The 23,453-nt window shown below is 44.1% G+C and overlaps 1 protein-coding gene across 1 annotated transcript; it reads right to left on the bottom strand.

The window, feature by feature from the left end:
* Window positions 1-5,204: 5,204 nt before the first annotated feature.
* Window positions 5,205-9,562, bottom strand: LOC119287569 (glutamate--tRNA ligase, cytoplasmic-like). Its single transcript, XM_037567136.1, has 7 exons — window positions 9,212-9,562; window positions 8,447-8,614; window positions 8,029-8,125; window positions 6,447-7,754; window positions 6,204-6,344; window positions 5,880-6,126; window positions 5,205-5,652 (listed from the first exon to the last, which is right to left on the bottom strand). The coding sequence occupies exons 2-6, from the start codon at window positions 8,590-8,592 to the stop codon at window positions 6,106-6,108; spliced, it is 1,713 nt and encodes a 570-aa protein (XP_037423033.1). The 5' UTR covers window positions 8,593-8,614; window positions 9,212-9,562; the 3' UTR covers window positions 5,205-5,652; window positions 5,880-6,105.
* Window positions 9,563-23,453: the final 13,891 nt, after the last annotated feature.

Genomic DNA, 23,453 nt, shown 5'->3' with positions numbered 1-23,453 from the left:
TTCCTGGCTATGGACATTGGATGTCGTTGATAACGGGATCACATCATTAGGAGAATGATGTGATGGACAAGACCCAATCCTAAGACTAGCACAAAAGATCGTGTAGTTCATTTGCTAGAGCTTTGCCAATGTCAAGTATCTTTTCCTTAGACCATGAGATTGTGCAACTCCCGGATACCGTAGGAATGCTTTGGGTGTACCAAACGTCACAACGTAACTGGGTGGCTATAAAGGTGCATTACAGGTATCTCCGAAAGTGTCTGTTGGGTTGGCACGAATCGAGACTGGGATTTGTCACTCCGTGTAAACGGAGAGGTATCTCTGGGCCCACTCGGTAGGACATCATCATATGCGCAATGTGACCAAGGAGTTGATCACGGGATGATGTGTTACGGAACGAGTAAAGTGACTTGCCGGTAATGAGATTGAATAAGGTATTGGATACCGACGATCGAGTCTCGGGCAAGTAAAATACCGATAGACAAAGGGAATTGAATACGGGATTGATTAAGTCCTTGACATCGTGGTTCATCCGATGAGATCATCGTGGAACATGTGGGAGCCAACATGGGTATCCAGATCCCGCTGTTGGTTATTAACCGGAGAACGTCTCGGTCATGTCTGCATGTCTCCCGAACCCGTAGGGTCTACACACTTAAGGTTCGATGACGCTAGGGTTATAAAGGAAGCTTGTATGTGGTAACCGAATGTTGTTCGGAGTCTCGGATGAGATCCCGGACGTCACGAGGAGTTCCGGAATGGTCCGGAGGTAAAGATTTATATATAGGAAGTCCTGTTTCGGCCATCGGGACAAGTTTCGGGGTCATCGGTATTGTACCGGGACCACCGGAAGGGTCCCGGGGGCCCACCGGGTGGGGCCACCTACCCCGGGGGCCACATGGGCTGTAGGGGTGCGCCTTGGCCTACATGGGCCAAGGGCACCAGCCCCTAGAGGCCCATGCGCCAAGATAAAGGAAAAAGGGGAGAGTCCTAAAGGGGGAAGGCACCTCCGAGGTGCCTTGGGGAGGATGGACTCCTCCCCCCTCCTTAGCCGCACCCCTTTCTTGGAGTAGGGGGCAAGGCTGCGCCTCCCCCCTCTCCCCTGCCCCTATATATAGTGGAGGGGAGGGAGGGCATCCATACCTGAGCCCTTGGCGCCTCCCTCCCTCCCGTGACACCTCCTCCTCTCCCATAGGTGCTTGGCGAAGCCCTGCAGGATTGCCACGCTCCTCCACCACCACCACGCCGTTGTGCTGCTGTTGGATGGAGTCTTCCTCAACCTCTCCCTCTCCCCTTGCTGGATCAAGGCGTGGGAGACATCGTCGGGCTGTACGTGTGTTGAACGCGGAGGTGCCGTCCGTTCGGCACTTGATCATCGGTGATTTGAATCACGACGAGTACGACTCCATCAACCCCGTTCACTTGAACGCTTCCGCTTAGCGATCTACAAGGGTATGTAGATGCACTCCCCTTTCTACTCGTTGCTGGTCTCTCCATAGATAGATCTTGGTGTTACGTAGGAAAATTTTTGAATTTCTGCTACGTTCCCCAACAGCGCGAGCACCCTCCGTCGACAAACATAAGACGGTGGCCAAGGTCTTGGGTGACCCATCGGTGAAGGATACCATCAGAGGCGGGGCCTACGCACCGAAGATCAGCCCGTCATCACTCGGGGCTCTCTAGCACAACGGTGGACACGATATGAACGACCATCAAAAGTTCCCCACGACTCTCGACCAAGAACCACGCCACCACCGCCTTGGGGCAGCGCGAGTCCAGGCTGGGGTATCCGCGGGGCAGAAGATGTGCTCTTGCGCTGGCAGGAGGCGAAGGCCCTGCAGCTCCGGGTCTGGGATGAGGACGACCTCGAAGATGCCCTCCTGGTGCTTAAGGACGAAGAGGGAGCCATTGAAGAAGATCAGGTCTTCAAGTTGCTCCCCCTCGAGCCCAGGTGCCCAAAAGAAGCGCTCCTTGTAGGACCGCATGGGCCAGAAGCCTAGACAGGCGCCACCGTCCATGATAGCGCCCACATGATGTCGGGCGTCTCTGCGTCGAGAGCTGGAGGCTGAGGCGCGATCGAGGCGGAGGTTATCCGCATGAACCTCTTGTCGCCGAACATGTTGAGGAAGCAGGGAAGTCGTATGAGCGCGTCGGACCTAAAGTTGAAAAGCATGTAACTGCGTCCCTCTGTGACGACGAGGAGCCATCCGCCCTGGCCCGCCGAGATGATGTACCGTGGCAGCTGCTCGTGCAAGAGGGAATGGGCCGGGGGGCGTGGACACCGCCAAGAAAGCACAAGAAGCAAGGTGTGCTATGATGAGAGGGGAGCAAAACGCATGGGAGCGGCGAGGGACGCATGTCGGAGATGGATACCGAGCCGCACCACGGCAAACAGTGTCCATGCCCAGTCAATCCCTGCCGTAAGGGGTGTGGTTTGATGCGAGAAGAGAGAGTACGCCCGTAGGAAGGTCAGCCCAATCGGTCGGTCAGTCGCCGACAGGGGCGGGTCGAAGATCTGAAGCCATGATCTCGTTGTTCTCTCGGTGGTTGTGGGCAATAGGGGGCGGGAGAACTCTTGTTGGTCAGCGCTTAAGGGGGTAGGACAACTCTTGTTGGTTTGACGCTTTTGATTAAGATTGAGGTGTATCCGTGTATATGCAGGACCTTGATCCAGGTCGGTTCGTGTGACTGGATCTCAAATATGGAAGGGGTTCCTTGATATGGAAGGTGCTGCCGATCTCAAATCCAAGGCTCCCCTCCCGCCTCTCCGTTGGGTTCCATTGGTGTGTGCCACTGAATGGGGTACCCCAATGAATGGGTTCGCCATATTCTGCAGGTTTCTGATTATTATTGAGTATCACTGAAGGGGTTTGCATATTCCGCTACTCAGGCAACGTCGATGCTACAAGCGGCGGCAAAGGCTCTGGAGTTGGCAGCATGGCTTGTCCATCTTTTGGAGATAAAGAAGACACACTTCATACTAGACAACCAAACTCTAGATGAAGCGGATGCAAGAAGAGAGATCTTAAAAACTTCCCTACACATGATCAAACCAAATTTCTCCAACTATCTCTAGTTAATTAATAAGAAGACGTAAGAGCACTCACGATTGACCAAAAGAACAATACTCTTGTGCATACTCAAGCTCAAGGTATGTTTGACAATATTTGCTTGTTTAGGACAACAACATTGTGCTGACCAGTGTCCTACTAAGGTCATGTTGATCTCTCATCATTTGCAATGTTGCACAAGTAGATCACACATGAATTAATTCGAAGGGCATCCGGCTAACGACGTCCCAGAAAAAATGGATCAACGCCCTCGCGTCGTCCCCTGAGGAGATTCGGGTGGCTCCGCTACCGCCACCGCTCCAGGCTCCCACCATGCCTTCCTCCCCTTGCCGCCACTGGTCGGTGCCGCCCGGGTAAAGCCCCGGTCGATGGTTGGCGGCGGCGGGTTCCTCTGCGCGCCCTCCGTGCTCCGGTCAGACCTGCCCCTACGTGGATCTCACCTCGCCATGTCGGGTATGCGCTGCCGCTTGACCTGTGCTACCGCCATCTCGGCGTGCCTCCCCAGCCATGAGCCGCTGGACGCCTTGGCTTTGGTCCTTTGTGTTGTTGCTGGCGGAGCTACGTGTCCCCGCTCTAGCCCTGGTCCTTCACCGGTGTGCACCTCCGTGCATGTTTTGCCCAGATCTGATACACCGGTGTGGAGCAGATGGTCCACTGCAATCCTGTGCACTCGAACGCGAATCCGGCATCCGGCACAAATCCGCCTTCCGACGCTATGGTCTACTGGGCCAATTGGATTGGAGAGGGCTCTCGTTGGTGAGGTGGTGATGGTGTGTTGCGTCATTGGTGTTGATTACACCGGTCTGCAGCGGCGGCTTCGCCACAGATTGCAATGACCACCGAAAGATCTTCACGAGGATTTTTTTTCTCTCTCCCTAGAACCGGTGGTTACATTCGGTAGTGAGGTGTAATATATGAACGACCACACACATCGCTGTTGCTGATTGAGGAAAAATGGTGGAGACAACACATGAGTGACTTCGATGATGGTGCTTCTTAAACACCCGGTCTCGAGTTCCAGGGTGAAAACCTAGGTCTGGCCAAGATGGTTATACCTGACAATGACGATGTTGCATCATTACCTTGTTGAAGGCATTATTCGGATATGCTCAGATTGGTTCTTTTAGGGTGAAAACCTAGAACCTAGCCTTTGGTGATTCGGTCCGGTGACGACGACGCTTGTGCGTCGCTCCCTTCCTAAAGGTGTTCCTCTGAAGAACATTGTCGTCTGTGTGGGGTCATGAGATAGCTGGTGCGGATAAGGTTGTCATTTGTTATAGTTTACCGATCAAAGATTTGATCGCCTTAGGTATTTCCTTTTTCCTTGCTTAGGCATAGCTTTAGTCTTATATGACTTTGATACTTGCTGTCTGTGTGCATATTAATTATGCAGAGGCCGGGTATGTGCTATTTGTGTTTGTATCCTATTCATACTTTATATTGAGTAAATAAAATCCACCCATTGTCAAAAAATGTGCAATGTTGCACATTACCTTCTGTATCTTGTTTTTGAACCCTAGGAGTATGGAATAAATCTTTTAAAAGTTCGGGGAATAAAAACGCCGCATCCTCCCTCTTGGTCTCATGCGGACATGTGCCCTTGCCGGTATTTGTCGGCACGACAACCTTTCACTACTTTTTTTTATCGATATAACCTTTCACTACTTAATTTCCTATAGATGCTGCCCTTCCCCTATTCTTATTTTCATGCCTAAGCAAGGGTTCAGGTTCTACCAGTTCCAGTTAATTCCTCAATTAAAAAAAAGGTTCCAGTTAGTTCCTTGATTCCCAAATGTACAAAAATTTGTCCCAAAAAGAAGAAATGTAGAGATTGCAGGCATAGTTTATACCAAGTGAGAACAAAAATCAAGGGACATGGTCCCAGCCAGTGTAACAAGGTGCGAATGGTACAGAGAGAGAAAAACTGCCAAAATTAACCGTAGAAGTTTTGGGTGCAATTTAAAAGTAAAGCAAATTTTGCATGAAACGGTCAACATATATGGGAATCACACCAAATAGGTCCTACTAGGAAGACCATTTGGGTCACAATAGATCGGCATCTAGGAGTACAAAAAAACGTGAGAACTTAAACAACACAGCATATGCTGAAGAGAGCAGAACGGCTCACAGATGTGGAGAAGATCAATCAATTATCATCTTGATATTTGTTCCGCAAATCTACAGGTCCTCAAAACATGCAAAAGGAACTACACAGCGACACTGAAGAACCGAAATCTGAAGTTCCATATTTCAGTCTGAGGATACCAATATGGTTGCAAGATTTTTGTCCAAAAAGTACCAACTATTTACCCAACATAACTTGTTGAAGCTAGGCTCCAGAAACAATCGACGTGGACTTCAGTCGACCATCGGGAATGGCAAAAAGCATGATTGGTTTTGATGACCCGACAAATGGAACATCACACCTGTAATAGCCTTTCCTTTCGAGCTGTACAACTTCTCCTCGCTTGATGTTCCGCATGTTTGGGTCTCCAAGAGCTAAAGCTTCTCGTCGGGTGCATGGGTTAAGATTTTCAAGGAACTTCTCACCTCCGGGCTTATCATCTTCTCCCAGTTCCAGCTGCAAAAGTGCCACATATTAGGACTAAAAGAATAGATGTACCACTTAGGAATTAGGATTGACTGAGACAATATGGACACATTGATGGAAGAGATAAGTTCGCCAAGCAACGCATAGTTGAACAGATTAATAAGTAAATAATGCAGCAAATAGGTAGTATAAGAAACGGTTCTGGTGCTCAAGTGACTGCAAGCCTACCGACTTGAACATAGAACATGATGCCTCACCTTTCTGTTGATGATTAGGTAGTCAAAATCCACCAAAGAGAGAGACACAAGGTCTTCAATATCTGATAGCCAGGTTAGCTTCAGCTTTGTCATCTTCACTGACCCGTCAGGATGGAGTTCACCAACTAGTTGAGTAATTGTTCCATCATCTGTCTTGATTTCTTTAATGATAGCATTTCCCCAGTCCATCAAAGTGACTTCCTCACCCACGCTAATGGCTGATGCATCAGCATACTCTAGCCAAATTCTGTTTGCGAACGTTATAGCCTTATTTCCAGCACCCTCACATTTCTTGTGCCTAGGTAAAATTCAAATGAATGGTACCTCTGGGCCATTAGTAAGTGTCAAGGGCACACTTTTGTCCTTCAGCACAGCAGTATGCCTTCCACATACTGGATCAATTATCTTCTTGTTGATTGTCCAGAGTTTATCCCATTCCATGAGATTCAGATTCTTTGAAGCACCCTTCACAAATAGGAAATGCAAAAAAAAGAAAGGAGAGTTAATAACTCAAAACTTACACATAATAATAATAATAGAGAAGAAGATAACTCATTAGTAGATTACCTGCTCGAGTATAAACTGGATCAAGGCTTCAATCTTCAAGCCACGGCGTAATATGCCTTGTACAGTGGGAAAGCGTGCGTCAGTCCAGTCGTCCACCTTCTTGTTTTGTACAAACCAGCGAAGCGTGCGCTTGCTAAGGACGGTATAAACCATATTCAGTCTGCTGAACTCAAAGATTTCAACCCTCCGCAGCCCCATGTCCTGAAGGATACGGTAGTACTGTGCGTTCCGATCATGATATTCACTTGAACGAAGAGCATGAGTCACTCCTTGCAATGCGTCAACAAATGGGCATGCAAAGTCATATGTTGGATAGACCTTGTATTTTGAGCCAACTCGGTGATGGGGATCAGGGTTGCAACGGTAGTAAACAGGATCTCGAAGTGATTTGTTGGGGTCCTGCATGTCAAGTTTACCACGCACACAGCACTGAGTACCCCTCTTGGTACCATTAACCATCTCACTCCACAACAACAAGTTCTCCTCAACAGTACTGTTTCTACATTTAGATTCCACACCGTCCCTCCTTTCAGTATTCATTTTATCCTTGGGTGTATCATCAACATATGCCTTTCCCTGCTTAATCAAACATTCGGCCATTTCCATTAGCTTTGGGAAATAATCCGATGTGTATGTAACTGCATCGTATTTAACTCCAAGGGTCTCAATATCCTTCAGGACGTTCTCAACAAATTCGCTGCTTTCTTTGGAAGGATTTGTGTCATCAAATCGAACTAAGAGACGTCCTTTATATCTATCTGCAAAATACTGGTTCAACAGTGCAGCCTTAGCATGACCAATGTGGAGATATCCGCTAGGCTCTGGGGCAAAACGTACGCAAACCTCCCCAACTTTTGCACCTGGGAGATCTATCTCATGACCTGAGGTGTTCTTCAAGCCAGGCATCTTTTCTTTCAGGCATGGTGCGGGAGATTTGCCAATTGCTCGCTTTCCAACATAAACAGATGTAACTTCCTCTAGTGCATAGTCTACAGCTACGCTGTTGAACCAACGGACAAGGTTTTGGTACTTCCTTGACCTCCTTAAACTTTCCCATCGTTGACCAGCTCGTGAAGAAAACAGTTGTGACCTCCAGGGTAAGACAAAGGGAGAGAACATTAAACTACACATGAACGAAAGAAGCCAGAAATTACCTCTGAGGTTTGACCACACTACAATGTCAGCAACTGTCAGACCATGACCAACCAAAAAGGTTCGAGATGCCAAGTATCCATCAAGAAATGAGCAAGCGGCTTCAAATTCAGAGCCTGAAAGAATGAGTGGTGCGTACTCGAGCCATTCATCAACCTACATAGGCATAATAACAGTGGCAACTTAGAATCTATGTTTTTAAGGCGACGCCTTACCGCCTTAGGGAGGGGGGGCGCTTTGGCGCCTAGGCGACGCCTAGGCGGGCGCTATGGACGCCTAGGCGCCCAAAGCGGTCGATTTTCCAAAGCGGAGGGGGAGCGCTTCGACGCCTAGGCGTCGCCTTAGGGACGCTTTAAAAACATAGCTTAGAATATACTGAGACGATTCTTGAAAATCATTGACAAGCAGCATATGTGGAACAGAAACGTACACGTGCTTCCTGAATAGCGTTCTCGCCATAGAAGCTGGAGACAGATGTAGTACGGGCAATATAGCGAAGAACTGTGTTGACACCATGTATAAAGTCCCTGTACAGAATGATGATAGATTCATTGAGACACTACAAATTAACATACATAAATACTGACAAGGGCAATGAGTAGTGGAAAAGCATGTTTCAGCAAAAAAAACTGTTTTTGTTAACCCATAATGTTCTAATGGTCGCCATTTTCGTTAACATAATTTCTTACAGTCACAGATATTATTACAATGAAGAGATTAAAGAGAAGAGGCAATTCAAGCATAAATCATGATAACATCATCCATAGTTGACGTCAAAAGAAAGCAAATGAGTAATCAGAGGGGGGAAGTCAAAGCCTAAATATGTACACTGAAAGGTAATCACTTACCCAGAACCGAAGTGTAGTGTGGGCACTGAACCTGAGGGGAGGCAGGGATCAGTGGTTATAGGAACAACTGCAATCTTAGCAGCAGAAATGATGGAAAGTGGTGGGTTGTCCTGGGGGAATACTAGTTTCGCGGCCATCGCCTCCATCAAGCTGCTTACAAGCAGGAATCTGCAAATGGCAGAAAAACATTGTGAGCCAATGCATATGTTTCACTCCACATATTCATCTTTTTCCTTTTCAAGAGCAGCAAATGTGCATCAACCCCATGAACTAACATAGCAAATATGCAAACTCAGACTTACTCTCTCAACGAATGCAACCAAGCAGTTGTTCAAATATTTATCACCCATTTTTCTTTCTTATTAGTGGATTCTTCACATATTCATCGAGGAAAATACCCTCTCAACACTAGCAGTGGTACCGGAATCAAGTTCCAAAGCTGCCAAATCTACTTGGACATCTTCATCATCAAATACACAAAGCAGAAATCAGTGGCAGTGGCAATGTGGCCTGGACTGATGGACATTGGTCATTGGACAAACAATTTCAATGTACAACCAATTAGTGAAAATAATAAAGAGATGTAGTGGTCACTAGGTTCATTATGTCTATCTGGCAATTAGTGAATCACATAAGTAACAAATGAGTCACATAACAAGTAGTTCAATTTTTATCTTCTACGGTACTACTTTCTAGCAATCACAGGCAATGACATTCACAAAAAAAAAATCTTCAAATATGTTTAAAAACAGAGGGGGGAAATACCTTGGACAGAGCCACGGAGGCTGGACTGCCGGAGGTGGAGACGTGCCGTGGAGGGCGGCGAGCCGAGCAGGGGAGCCGGGGAGGCCGGAGGGCAGAGGCGGACTGGCCCCTGGCCTTGGCGGCAGGGGGAGGCCTGACCGGACACAGAGTCACAAACTCGCGGAGGAGAGGTCGGCGAGGGCCGGAGGCCGAGGGGAGGGAAGGGGAGGGAGTGAGGAGAGGGCCTGCCAGGGGTTGAGGCGGAGACTAGAGGACCTTCTCGCCGCCGGCGACCGAGGAGAGGTCCGCAGCGGCGTGGGGGTCTACGGGGCGGCGCGGCGGCGGGAGAGAGGAGTAGAGGGGGCGGCGGTGTCCGTGTGGCGACAGGGGTTTGCGAGGGAAGACGTGTGTATATTTCGCCCAAACCCAAACCGAGACGCTCTCGAGTTCCCTGGTTTCCTTCTTTCGCTCGTTTTTTCCTTCAGTTTCGTTTTTTTTCTTTCTTTTTTTTGCGAGGATTCCAGTTTCGTTTTCAGTTTTAATTATTTTAATTTTTTTGCTTCCTTTTATATAAATAGATTCGATTAATAAAATGTATAAAAAATCAAAATTGTTTGAGTAATTTAATTGTTTGCCTATTCTACAATATTGCTCGTGTATTTCCAAATAATGTTCAAGTAGTTATAAATTCGCCCTAAAAACTGTAGTTTTAAATAGTGTCCACACCTTTAAAAAATGTCACGTATTTTTAAAAAGCCATGTACTTGAAATTTGTTCGCCTATTTAAAAAATGTCCGTGTAATTATAAATAGTGTTCACACCTTTAGAAAAAAATGTTCATCTAGTTTCAAATTGTGTTTGCGCCTTATGAATTTTTTAACACATTTCAAAACAACTTAATAAGTTCAAAACTGTTCTCACATTTATAAAAAGGATGTTCATGTACTTTAGAAAGTGTTCACGCATTTTCTCGAAAGAATGTTCACGGAATTAAAAAGGTGTCTGTCCATTTAAAACTAGTCATGTACTATGAAAAAGTTTTCTATAAAGAAAAAATCAGGGGTTTTAAAAGGATGTTCATTTATTTAAAAAGTTCATCAATAATTTAAAGTTAGTTCATGCATTGCAATTGTAGTGTTCATGTATACTAACATATCAAGCGTTTTTAATACCCTATACATTCTCAATACCTTGTATATACTCTCAAATTTCCCTTAAACGTCCGAGCGGACGGCCCGACCATTGACCGATCAAATATACCTAACCCAGATGATACCTCAAACCAGGCTAAAATGCTTAGGCTGACCGACACCTCTTATCTATATCTACTAATAAAATACGGATTGCATCTACCTGTTCGCCGTCAGCATTTTTACACAAAACCACCTTACATTTTGAAGAATCAACTCGTAGTACACCTTTAAGTGGAAGACGAATCACTTTTCTATTTTTACGAAAGAAAAACTACAGTTTGGGGTAATTAAGCCGCAATTTTACTTTTAATTGACAAAACTAATCTTTTTTGTTTTTACATAAACCCTCCTACAATTTTTGGTAATTAACCCATAGCTTACTTTTAAGTACAAAACATGTTTTTTTCTTTTGAAATATCCATATCTTCTACACCCTAACTCCTATTTTAACATGTTATATATGAAATTTGATTAAAAAATGTGTAGAATCCGAATATGATATTATTTTATCTATTAACTACTTTTAAAATGCTATTTAGAGTGAAACTTTAATCAATAGTGTGTGATCCGTCTTTCCTTCGTATGAGCGCCGATCTCAATTGCAAATGAACAGCTCGACAAACAATATAGGAGACGAAAGAAACCTACTGCGCATGCATGCCTTGGCAAACCTAGCAAGGGGAAAGTATTATCATCTTGTGCCGAGAGAGAGAGATGATTTAGGATTGACAACATTCAAACACATTGTGATTTTGTAGGCACTAAGATTATCGTAGGCGAGAATGGGACGGAAGACAAACTACAACAACATAGATGGGATGTGATGTTTAAATAAAGAATGCGAATCTATTGAGGTCTTGATTCATGATTGGGCATGAGCTATTTTTCTCCCATTGCAACGCAACCTCTTTTGCTAGTATCCTCAAACATACATAATCCAGACGAGCACCTCAAACCAGCCTCAGACGTCCGGATTGATCGGCACCCCTTGTATCCAAACCAAATTTGGTGCGGATATGAGGAGGCCTAGGTGCATCCGCCACGTTGGATCTGGTCTACGCTGGCCCACCTAACCCCGTATAAATTCGTCCTGATCCGCTGAACGGATCAAACCCTAGCCACTCCACTCCCTTCCTCTTCGCCCCCAAACTTACTTTCGGCGATGTCCAGCGGTCTCCGGCATGATGAAGAGTGATACGTCTCCCACGTATCTATAATTTTTGATTGCTCCATGCTATATTATCTACTGTTTTGGACTATATTGGGCTTTATTTTCCACTTTTATATTATTTTTGGGACTAACCTATTAACCGGAGGCCCAGCCCAGAATTGCTGTTTTTTGCCTATTTCAGTGTTTTGGATAAACAGAATATCAAACGGAGTCCAAACGGAATAAAATCTTCGGGAACGTGATTTTCTCACCGAACGTGATCCAGGAGACTTGGACCCTGCTCCAAGGAACAAAATTAAGAAAATATGCCCTAGAGGCAATAATAAAGTTATTATTTATTTCCTTATTTCATGATAAATGTTTATTATTCATGCTAGAATTGTATTAACCGGAAACATAATACATGTGTGAATACATAGACAAACAGAGTGTCACTAGTATGCCTCTACTTGACTAGCTCGTTAATCAAAGATGGTTATGTTTCCTAACCATAGACAAAGAGTAGTTATTTGATTAACGGGATCACATCATTAGGAGAATGATGTGATTGACTTGACTCATTCCGTTAGCTTAGCACTCGATCGTTTAGTATGTTGCTATTGCTTTCTTCATGACTTATACATGTTCCTATGACTATGAGATTATGCAACTCCCGTTTACCGGAGGAACACTTTGTGTGCTACCAAACGTCACAACGTAACTGGGTGATTATAAAGGAGCTCTACAGGTGTCTCCAAAGGTACATGTTGGGTTGGCGTATTTCGAGATTAGGATTTGTCACTCCGATTGTCGGAGAGGTATCTCTGGGCCCTCTCGGTAATGCACATCACCTAAGCCTTGCAAGCAATGCAACTAAATGAGTTAGTTGCGAGATGATGTATTACGGAACGAGTAAAGAGACTTGCCGGCAACGAGATTGAACTAGGTATTGATATACCGATGATCGAATCTCGGGCAAGTAACATACCGATGACAAAGGGAACACCGTATGTTGTTATGCGGTCTGACCGATAAAGATCTTCGTAGAATATGTGGGAGCCAATATGAGCATCCAGGTTCCGCTATTGGTTATTGACCGGAGACATGTCTCGGTCATGTCTACATTGTTCTCGAACCCGTAGGGTCCGCACGCTTAAGGTTTCGATGATAGTTATATTATGAGTTTATAAGTTTTGATGTACCGAAGTTGGTTTGGAGTCCCGGATATGATCGCGGACATAACGAGGAGTCTCGAAATGGTCGAGACATAAAGATTGATATATTGGACGGCTATATTCGGACACCGAAAGTGTTCCGGGGAAGTTTCGGATAAAACCAGAGTACCGGGGGGTTACCGGAACCCCCCGGGGGGTTAATGGGCCTCATGGGCCTAAAGTGGAGAAGAGGAGGGGCTGCCAGGGCAGGCCGCGCGCCCCCTCTCCCCCTAGTCCGAATTGGACAAGGAGGGAGGGGCGGCGCCCCCCCCCCTTTCCTTCCTCTCCTCTCTTCCTTCCTTCCCCCTCTCCTACTTGGACAAGGAAAGGGAGAGGAGTCCTACTCCCGGTAGGAGTAGGACTCCTCCTGCGCGCCTCCTACTAGGGCCGGCCGCACCCCCCCTTTTGCTCCTTTATATACGGAGGCAGGGGGCACCCCTAGATACACAAGTTGATCCACGTGATCGTTTTCTTAGCCGTGTGCGGTGCCCCCTTCCATCATAATCCTCGATAATATTCTAGTGGTGCTTAGGCGAAGCCCTGCGACAGTTGAATATCAAGATCGTCACCACGCCGTCGTGCTGACAGAACTCTTCCCCGACACTTTGCTGGATCGGAGTCCGGGGATCGTCATCGAGCTGAACGTGTGCTGAAACTCGGAGGTGCCGTAGTTTTGGTGCTTGGATCGGTCGGATCGTGAAGACGTACGACTACATCAACTGCGTTAATATAACGCTTCCGCTGTCGGTCTACAAGGGTACGTAGATCACACTCTCCCCTCGTTGCTATGCATCACCATGATCTTGCGTGTGCGTAGGAATTTTTTTGAAATTACACGGACTGGGTCCATAACTTGAGGATTATCCTCATTGATGCACAGAAGAATTACGTCCTGGAAGCACCGCTGGGTGCCAGGCCTGCTGCTGGAGCAACACCAGATGTTATGAACGTCTGGCAGAGCAAAGCTGATGACTACTCGATAGTTCAGTGTGCCATGCTTTACGGCTTAGAATCGGGACTTCAACGACGTTTTGAACGTCATGGAGCATATGAGATGTTCCAGGAGTTGAAGTTAATATTTCAAGCAAATGCCCGGATTGAGAGGTATGAAGTCTCCAATAAGTTCTATAGCTGCAAGATGGAGGAGAACAGTTCTGTCAGTGAGCATATACTCAAAATGTCTGGGTATAATAATCACTTGATTCAATTGGAAGTTAATCTTCCAGATGATTGCGTCATTGACAGAATTCTCCAATCACTGTCACCTAGCTACAAGAGCTTCGTGATGAACTATAATATGCAAGGGATGAATAAGACTATTCCCGAGCTCTTCGCAATGCTAAAAGCTGCGGAGGTAGAAATCAAAAAGGAGCATCAAGTGTTGATGGTCAACAAGACCACTGGTTTCAAGAAAAAGGGCAAAGGGAAAAAGAAGGAGAACTTCAAAAAGAACAGCAAGCAAGTTGCTGCTCAAGAGAAGAAACCCAAATCTGGACCTAAGCCTGAAACTAAGTGCTTCTACTGCAAAGCAGACTGGAGACTTGAAGCGGAACTGCCCCAAGTATTTGGTGGATAAGAAGGATGGCAAGGTGAACAAAGGTATATGTGATATACATGTTATTGATGTGTAACTTACTAGAGCTCGCAGTAGCACCTGGGTATTTCATACTGGTTATGTTGCTAATATTTGCAACTCGAAACAGGGACTACGGATTAAGCGAACACTGGCAAAGGACAAGGTGACGATGCGCGTGGGAAATGGTTCCAAAGTCGATGTGATCGCAGTCGGCACGCTACCTCTACATCTACCATCGAGATTAGTATTAGACCTAAATAATTGTTATTTGGTGCCAATGTTGAGCATGAACATTATATCTGGATCTTGTTTGATGCGAGACAGTTATTCGTTTAAATCAGAGAATAATAGTTGTTCTATTTATATGAGTAATATCTTTTATGGTCATGCACCCTTGAAGAGTGGTCTATTTTTGATGAATCTCGATAGTAGTGATACACATATTCATAATGTTGAAGCCAAAAGATGCAGAGTTGATAATGATAGTGCAACTTATTTGTGGCACTGCCGTTTAGGTCATATCGGTGTAAAACGCATGAAGAAACTCCATACTGATGGACTTTTGGAACCACTTGATTATAAATCACTTGGTACTTGCGAACCATGCCTCATGGGCAAGATGACTAAAACACCGTTCTCCGGTACTATGGAGAGAGCAACAGATTTGTTGGAAATCATACATACAGATGTATGTGGTCCAATGAATGTTGAAGCTCGTGGCGGATATCGTTATTTTCTCACCTTCACAGATGATTTAAGCAGATATGAGTATATCTACTTAATGAAACATAAGTCTGAAACATTTGAAAAGTTCAAAGAATTTCAGAGTGAAGTTGAAAATCATCGTAACAAGAAAATAAAGTTTCTACGATCTGATCGTGGAGGAGAATATTTGAGTTACGAGTTTGGTCTACATTTGAAACAATGCGGAATAGTTTCGCAACTCACGCCACCTGGAACACCACATCGTAATGGTGTGTCCAAACGTCGTAATCGTACTTTACTTGATATGGTGCGATCTATTATGTCTCTTACAGATTTACCGCTATCGTTTTGGGGTTATGCTCTAGAGACAGCCGCATTCACGTTAAATAGGCCACCATCAAAATCCGTTGAGACGACACCTTATGAACTGTGGTTTGGCAAGAAACCAAAGTTGTTGTTTCTAAAAGTTTGGGGCTGCGATGCTTATGTGAAGAAACTTCAACCTCATAAGCTCAAACCCAAATCGGAGAAATGTGTCTTCATAGGATACCCAAAAGAGACTGTTGGGTACACCTTCTATCACAGATCCGAAGGCGAGACATTTGTCGTTAAGAATGGATCCTTTCTGGAGAAGGAGTTTCTCTCGAAAGAAGTGAGTGGGAGGAAAGTAGAACTTGATGAGGTAACTGTACCTGCTCCCTTATTGGAAAGTAGTACATCACAGAAACAGGTTTCTGTGACACCTACACCAATTAGTGAGGAAGCTAATGATAATGATCATGAAGCTTCAGAACAAGTTACTACTGAACCTCGTAGATCAACCAGAGTAAGATCCGCACCAGAGTGGTACGGTAATCCTGTTCTTGAAGTCATGCTACTAGATCATGATGAACCTACGAACTATGAAGAAGCGATGGTGAGCCCAGATTCCGCAAAATGGCTCGAAGCCATGAAATCTGAGATGGGATCCATGTATGAAAACAAAGTATGGACTTTGGTTGACTTGCCCAATGATCGGGAAGCAATTGAGAATAAATGGATCTTCAAGAAGAAGACTGACGCTGACGGTAATGTTACTGTCTACAAAGCTCGACTTGTCGCAAAAGGTTTTCGACAAGTTCAAGGGATTGACTACGATGAGACCTTCTCACCAGTAGCGATGCTTAAGTCTGTCTGAATCATGTTAGCAATTGCCGTATTTTATGATTATGAAATTTGGCAGATGGATGTCAAAACTGCATTCCTGAATGGATTTCTGAAAGAAGAGTTGTATATGATGCAGCCGGAAGGTTTTGTCGATCCAAAGGGAGCTAACAAAGTGTGCAAGCTCCAGCGGTCCATTTATGGACTGGTGCAAGCCTCTCGGAGTTGGAATAAACGCTTTGATAGTGTGATCAAAGCATTTGGTTTTGTACAGACTTTTGGAGAAGCCTGTATTTACAAGAAAGTGAGTGGGAGCTCTGTAGCATTTCTGATATTATATGTAGATGACATATTACTAATCGGAAATGATATAGAATTTCTGATAGCATAAAGGGATACTTGAATAAGAGTTTTTCAATGAAAGACCTCGGTGAAGCTGCTTACATATTAGGCATTAAGATCTATAGAGATAGATCAAGACGCTTAATTGGACATTTACAAAGCACATACCTTGACAAAGTTTTGAAAAAGTTCAAAATGGATCAAGCAAAGAAAGGATTCTTGCATGTGTTACAAGGTGTGAAATTGAGTAAGACTCAATGCCCGACCAATGCAGAAGATAGAGAGAAAATGAAAGATGTTCCCTATGCTTCAGCCATAGGCTCTATCATGTATGCAATGTTGTGTACCTGACCTGAAGTGTGTCTTGCTATAAGTCTAGCAGGGAGGTACCAAAGTAATCCAGGAGTGGATCACTGGACAGCGGTCAAGAACATCCTGAAATACCTGAAAAGGACTAAGGATATGTTTCTCATATATGGAGGTGAAAAAGAGCTCATCGTAAATGGTTGCGTTGATGCAAGCTTTGACACTGATCCGGACGATTCTAAATCGCAAACCAGATACGTATTTACATTAAACGGTGGAGCTGTCAGTTGGTGCAGTTCTAAACAAAGCGTTGTGGCGGGATCTACATGTGAAGCGGAGTACATAGCTGCTTCGGAAGCAGCAAATGAAGGAGTCTGGATGAAGGAGTTCATATCCGATCTAGGTGTCATACCTAGTGCATCGGGTCCAATGAAAATCTTTTGTGACAATACTGGTGCAATTGCCTTGGCAAAGGAATCCAGATTTCACAAGAGAACCAAGCACATCAAGAGACGCTTCAATTCCATCCGGGATCTAGTCCAGATGGGAGACATAGAGATTTGCAAGATACATACGGATCTGAATGTTGCAGACCCATTGACTAAGCCTCTTCCACCAGCAAAACATGATCAGCACCAAAGCTCCATGGGTGTTAGAATCATTACTGTGTAATCTAGATTATTGACTCTAGTGCAAGTGGGAGACTGAAGGAAATATGCCCTAGAGGCAATAATAAAGTTATTATTTATTTCCTTATTTCATGATAAATGTTTATTATTCATGCTAGAATTGTATTAACCGGAAACATAATACATGTGTGAATACATAGACAAACAGAGTGTCACTAGTATGCCTCTACTTGACTAGCTCGTTAATCAAAGATGGTTATGTTTCCTAATCATAGACAAAGAGTTGTTACTTCATTAATGGGATCACATCGTTAGGAGAATGATGTGATTGACTTGACCCATTCCGTTAGCTTAGCACTCGATCATTTAGTATGTTGCTATTGCTTTCTTCATGATTTATACATGTTCCTATGACTATGAGATTATGCAACTCCCGTTTACCGGAGGAACACTTTGTGTGCTACCAAACGTCACAATGTAACTAGGTGGTTATAAAGGAGCTCTACATGTGTCTCCAAAGGTACATGTTGGGTTGGCGTATTTCGAGATTAGGATTTGTCACTCCGATTGTCGGAGAGGTATCTCTGGGCCCTCTCGGTAATGCACATCACCTAAGCCTTGCAAGCAATGCAACTAAATGAGTTAGTTGCGAGATGATGTATTACAGAACGAGTAAAGAGACTTGCCGGCAACGAGATTGAACTAGGTATTGATATACCGATGATCGAATCTCGGGCAAGTAACATATCGATGACAAAGGGAACAACGTATGTTGTTATGTGGTCTGACCGATAAAGATCTTCGTAGAATATGTGGGAGCCAATATGAGCATCCAGGTTCCGCTATTGGTTATTGACCGGAGACATGTCTCGATCATGTCTACATTGTTCTCGAACCCATAGGGTCCGCATGCTTAAGGTTTCGATGATAGTTATATTATGAGTTTATAAGTTTTGATGTACCGAAGTTGGTTCGGAGTCCCGGATATGATCACGGACATAATGAGGAGTCTCGAAATGGTCAAGACATAAAGATTGATATATTGGACGGCTATATTCGGACACCGGAAGTGTTCCGGGGAAGTTTCGGATAAAACCGGAGTACTGGGGGGTTACCGGAACCCCCCGTGGGGTTAATGGGCCTCATGGGCCTAAAGTGGAGAAGAGGAGGGGCTGCCAGGGCAGGCCGCGCACCCCCTCTCCCCCTAGTCCGAATTGAACAAGGAGGGAGGGGCGGCGCCCCCCCTTTCCTTCCTCTCCTCTCTCCCTTCCTTCCCTCTTTCCTACTTGGACAAGGAAAGGGAGAGGAGTCCTACTCCCGGTAGGAGTAGGACTCCTCCTGCGCGCCTCCTACTAGGGCCGGCCGCACCCCCCTTTGGCTCCTTTATATACGGAGGCAGGGGGCACCCCTAGATACACAAGTTAATCCACGTGATCGTTTTCTTAGCCGTGTGCGGTGCCCCCTTCCACCATAATCCTCGATAATATTGTAGTGGTGCTTAGGCGAAGCCCTGCGACAGTTGAATATCAAGATCGTCACCACGCCGTCGTCCTGACGGAACTCTTTCCCGACACTTTGCTGGATCGGAGTCCGGGATCGTCATCGAGCTGAACGTGTGCTGAAACTCGGAGGTGCCATAGTTTCGGTGCTTGGATCGGTCGGATCGTGAAGACGTACGACTACATCAACTGCGTTAATATAACACTTCCGTTGTCGGTCTACAAGGGTACGTAGATCACACTCTCCCCTCGTTGCTATGCATCACCATGATCTTGCGTGTGCGTAGGAATTCTTTTGAAATTACTACGTTCCCCAACACAAAAGAAGCGGTCACGAGGGTGCCCTCCCTAGGGCGCGCCCCCTGCCTCATGGGCCCCTCGTTGCTCCTCCGGCATACTTCTTCCTCCTATATATACACACGTACCCCCAAACGATCAGAACAGGAGCCAAAAACCTAATTCCACCTTCGCAACTTTCTGTATCTACGAGATCCCATCTTGGGGCCTGTTCCGGAGCTCCGCCGGAAGAGGGCCGTCATCACGGAGGGCTTCTACATCATCATAGCCTCTCCGATGAAGTGTGAGTAGTTTACCTCAGACCTTCGGGTCCATAGTTAGTAGCTAGATGGCTTCTTCTCTCTCTTTGAATCTTAATACAAAGTTCTCCCCCTCTCTTGTGGAGATCTATTCGATGTAATCTTCTTTTTGCGGTGTGTTTGTTGAGACCGATGAATTATGGGTTTATGATCAAGTCTATCTATGAATAATATTTGAATCTTCTCTGAATTCTTTTATGTATGATTGGTTATCTTTGCAAGTCTCTTCGAATTATCCATTTGGTTTGGCCAACTAGATTGGTAGTTCTTGCCATGGGAGAAGTGCTTAGCTTTGGGTTCGATCTTGCGGTGTCCTTACCCAGTGACAGAAGGGGCAGCAAGGCACGTATTGCATCGTTGCCATCGAGGATAACAAGATGGGGTTTATTTCATATTGCATGAATTTATCTCTCTACATCATGTCATCTTGCTTAAGGCATTATTCTGTTTTTAACTTAATACTCTAGATGCATGCTGGATAGCGGTCGATGAGTGGAGTAATAGTAGTAGATGCAGAATTGTTTCGATCTACTTGTCACGAACGTGATGCCTATATACATGATCATGCCTAGATATTCTCATAACTATGCTCAATTCTGTCAATTGCTCAACAGTAATTTGTTCACCCACCGTAAAATACTTATGCTCTTAAGAGAAGCCACTAGTGAAACCTATGGCCCCCGGGTCTATTCTCATCATATCAATCTCCATTACTTTAATATTGCTTTGCTTTTTTACTTTGTCTTTACTTTTTTACTTTGCATCTTTATACCAAAAATACCAAAAATATTATATCTATCAGATCTCACTCTCGTAAGTGACCGTGAAGGACTTGACAACCCCTAATCGCGTTTGCTGCGAGTAGCTATTGCTTTGTGCAGGTACGAGGGACTTGAGCGTGGGCTCCTACTGGATTGATACCTTGGTTCTCAAAAACTGAGGGAAATACTTACGCTACTCTGTTGCATCACCCCTTCCTCTTCGGGGAAAACCAACGGAAGCTCAAGACGTAGCAAGAAGGATTTCTGGCGCCGTTGCCGGGGAGTCTACGCAAAAAGTCAACATACCAAGTACCCATCACAATCCCTATCTCTCGCATTACATTATTTATCATTTGCCTCTCGTTTTCCTCTCCCCCCAATTCACCCTTGCCGTTTTATTTGCCCTCTCTCTCCCTATCCTCCCTCTCTATTTGCCTCTTTTTGCCCGTTCGCTCTTGTTTGCTTGCCGTCATGACTAGTCTCATATCTTCTTCGTTGTCTCCCGAGAGTGAAGTTCTAAATTTTAAACAAAGGGAGGGAGAAAATCTAAAAGATGCTTGGTATAGAATTTGCAATGCTCAAAATAGATCTATCAGGAAGCAATCTACCTTAGTTCTTCTCCGCAATTTTTATGTAGGTGTTAATCCTTGGTATAGATATATCCTCGATACCATTACCGGAGGGAATTTCTTGGGTAGCCATACTTTTGATTCTTATAATGCTATGCTAACTTTATTTGGCTCACCACCTCTTTTGGTTAATGGAACCACGTTAACTTTGGAGCATGTTTTGCAAAGACTTGAAATTATCAAAAATAAAGTTGCTACTGTTAAATCAATTGAAAATCTAGATAGAAAGATCCACAATCAAATTACTCAATATGGATCTAAGGTAGGAATGACTTTGAAAAATATTAAGAAAAAAGAACCCATAGTTAATGAGAGAATGAACTTAGATTCTACGAGAATTGATAAACTTGAGGGTATCATTACAAATTTGGGAACCGCTTTTTATTCCGTAAAGAATACTCCAAGTCCTCCTACTAAAATTGCCAAGCTTATGTATGTTCCTAAAAATAAGGGTGAATCATCTAGTAAGGAAACTGCGGATCTTAAATCTATAAGTGTTCATCCCGATCTTTTTGCTATCATTAAGGTACCATTTATTACAAATGAATTTTTCGATCTTGTGCCTAAAAGTTTGATAATTAATAAAAAGAAAGAAATTCCTAAAGATGGTAGATGCCTAATTGAAGAATTGCCTACCAAAGATGGCAATACCTAGATCTATCCTCGCTTTTATGCCTAGCTAGGGGCGTTAAATGATAGCGCTTGTTGAGAGGCAACCCAATTTTATTTTTATTCCTTGCCTTTTGCTCCTGTTTAGTAATAAATAAATTATTTAGCCTCTGTTTTGGTTGTGTTTTTTTGTGTTTAATCAGTGTTTGTGCCAAGTAGAACTGTTGGGAAGACTTGGAGAAAGTCTTGTTAAACTTGCTGTAAAAAACAGAAACTTTAGCGCTCGCGAGAACTGCTGTCATTTTTATTTGAAGAGTGATATTTAGTTAATTATTTTTGCATATGATTAATAGATAAATTCCTCACGTCCAGCAATTTATTTTAGAATTTTTGGGGTTCCAGATCTTGCGCTAGCTACAGATTACTACAGACTATTCTGTTTTTGACAGATTCTGTTTTTCGTGTGTTGTTTGCTTATTTTGATGAATCTATGGCTAGTAAAATAGTTTATAATTCATAGAGAAGTTGGAATACAGTAGGTTTAACACCAATATAAATAAAGAATGAGTTCATTACAGTACCTTGAAGTGGTCTTTTATTTTTTTTCGCTAACGGAGCTCACGAGTTTTCTATTTTGAGTTTTGTGTTGTGAAGTTTTCAAGTTTTGGGTGAATTCTTTTGATGGATCATGGAACAAGGAGTGGCAAGAGCCTAAGCTTGGGGATGCCCATGGCACCCCCAAAATAATCCAAGGACACCAAGAAGTCAAAGCTTGGGGATGCCCCTGGAGGCATTCCCTCTTTCGTCCACTTCCATCGGTAATTTACTTGGAACTATATTTTTATTCACCAACATGATATGTGTTTTGCTTGGAGCGTCTTGTATTATTTGTGTCTTTATGTATTAGTATGCCACAATCATCCTTGCTGTACACACCTTTTGAGAGTCATACATGAACTAAAATTTGATAGAATACTCTATGTGCTTCACTTATATCTTTTGAGCGTTATAGTTTTACTCTATGTGCTTCACTTATATCTTTTGAGCGTTATAATTTTGCTCTATGTGCTCCACTTAGATCTTTTAGAGCATGGTGGTGGATTCGTTTTAAAGAAACTATTGGTCTCTCATGCTTCACTTAAATTATTTTGAGAGTCTCTTAATAGCATGGTAATTTGCTTAATAATAATATGCTTGGTATTCAAGATTTGTGAAACTTTCTTTTGAGTGTATTGAATACTAAGAAAAGATTGAAGCATGATAATTGTTTTGAGATATGGAGGTGATAATATTAAAGTCATGCTAGTTCAGTAGTTGTGAATTTAAAGAATACTTGTGTTAAGGTTTGTGATTCCCGTAGCATGCACGTGTGGTGAGCCGTTATGTGATGAAGTCGGAGCATGATTTATTTATTGATTGCCTTCCTTATGAGTGGCGGTCGGGGACGAGCGATCGTCTTTTCCTACCAATATATCCCCCTAGGAGCATGCGCGTAATACTTTGCTTTGATAACTTCTAGATTTTTGCAATAAGTATATGAGTTCTTTATGACTAATGTTGAGTCCATGGATTATACGCACTCTCACCCTTCCACCTTTGCTAGCCTCTCTAATACCGCACACCTTTCGCCAGTATCATACACCTACCATATACCTTTCTCAAAACAGCCACCATACCTACCTATTATGGCATTTCCATAGCCATTCTGAGATATATTGCCATGAAACTTTCCACCGTTCCGTTCATGACACATTTATCATTGTCATATTGCATATCCCGGTACACCGCCGGATGCATTCACATAGAGTCATATTTTGTTCTAAGTATCAAGTTGTAATTGTTGAGTTATAAGAAAAATAAAAGTGTGATGATCATCATTATTAAAGCATTGTCCCAGTGAGGAAAGAATGA

The sequence above is a fragment of the Triticum dicoccoides genome, chromosome 1A (genome assembly GCF_002162155.2).
Source record: "Triticum dicoccoides isolate Atlit2015 ecotype Zavitan chromosome 1A, WEW_v2.0, whole genome shotgun sequence".
NCBI lineage: Eukaryota > Viridiplantae > Streptophyta > Magnoliopsida > Poales > Poaceae > Triticum > Triticum dicoccoides.
Note: the sequence above shows the minus strand (reverse complement) of the source record. Positions and strands in the feature narration are given on the sequence as shown.

What these genes read in the sequence shown, in the direction of transcription:
- LOC119287569 (XM_037567136.1), bottom strand. Translation starts at nt 8,592, where the DNA reads ATGGAGGCGATGGCCGCGAAACTAGTATTCCCCCAGGACAACCCACCA. An exon ending in ACACTACACTTCGGTTCTGG is followed by an intron (nt 8,126 to 8,446) that starts GTAAGTGATTAC and finishes CATTCTGTACAG; the next exon opens with GGACTTTATACATGGTGTCA. An exon ending in CACTTACTAATGGCCCAGAG is followed by an intron (nt 6,127 to 6,203) that starts GTACCATTCATT and finishes GTTCGCAAACAG; the next exon opens with AATTTGGCTAGAGTATGCTG.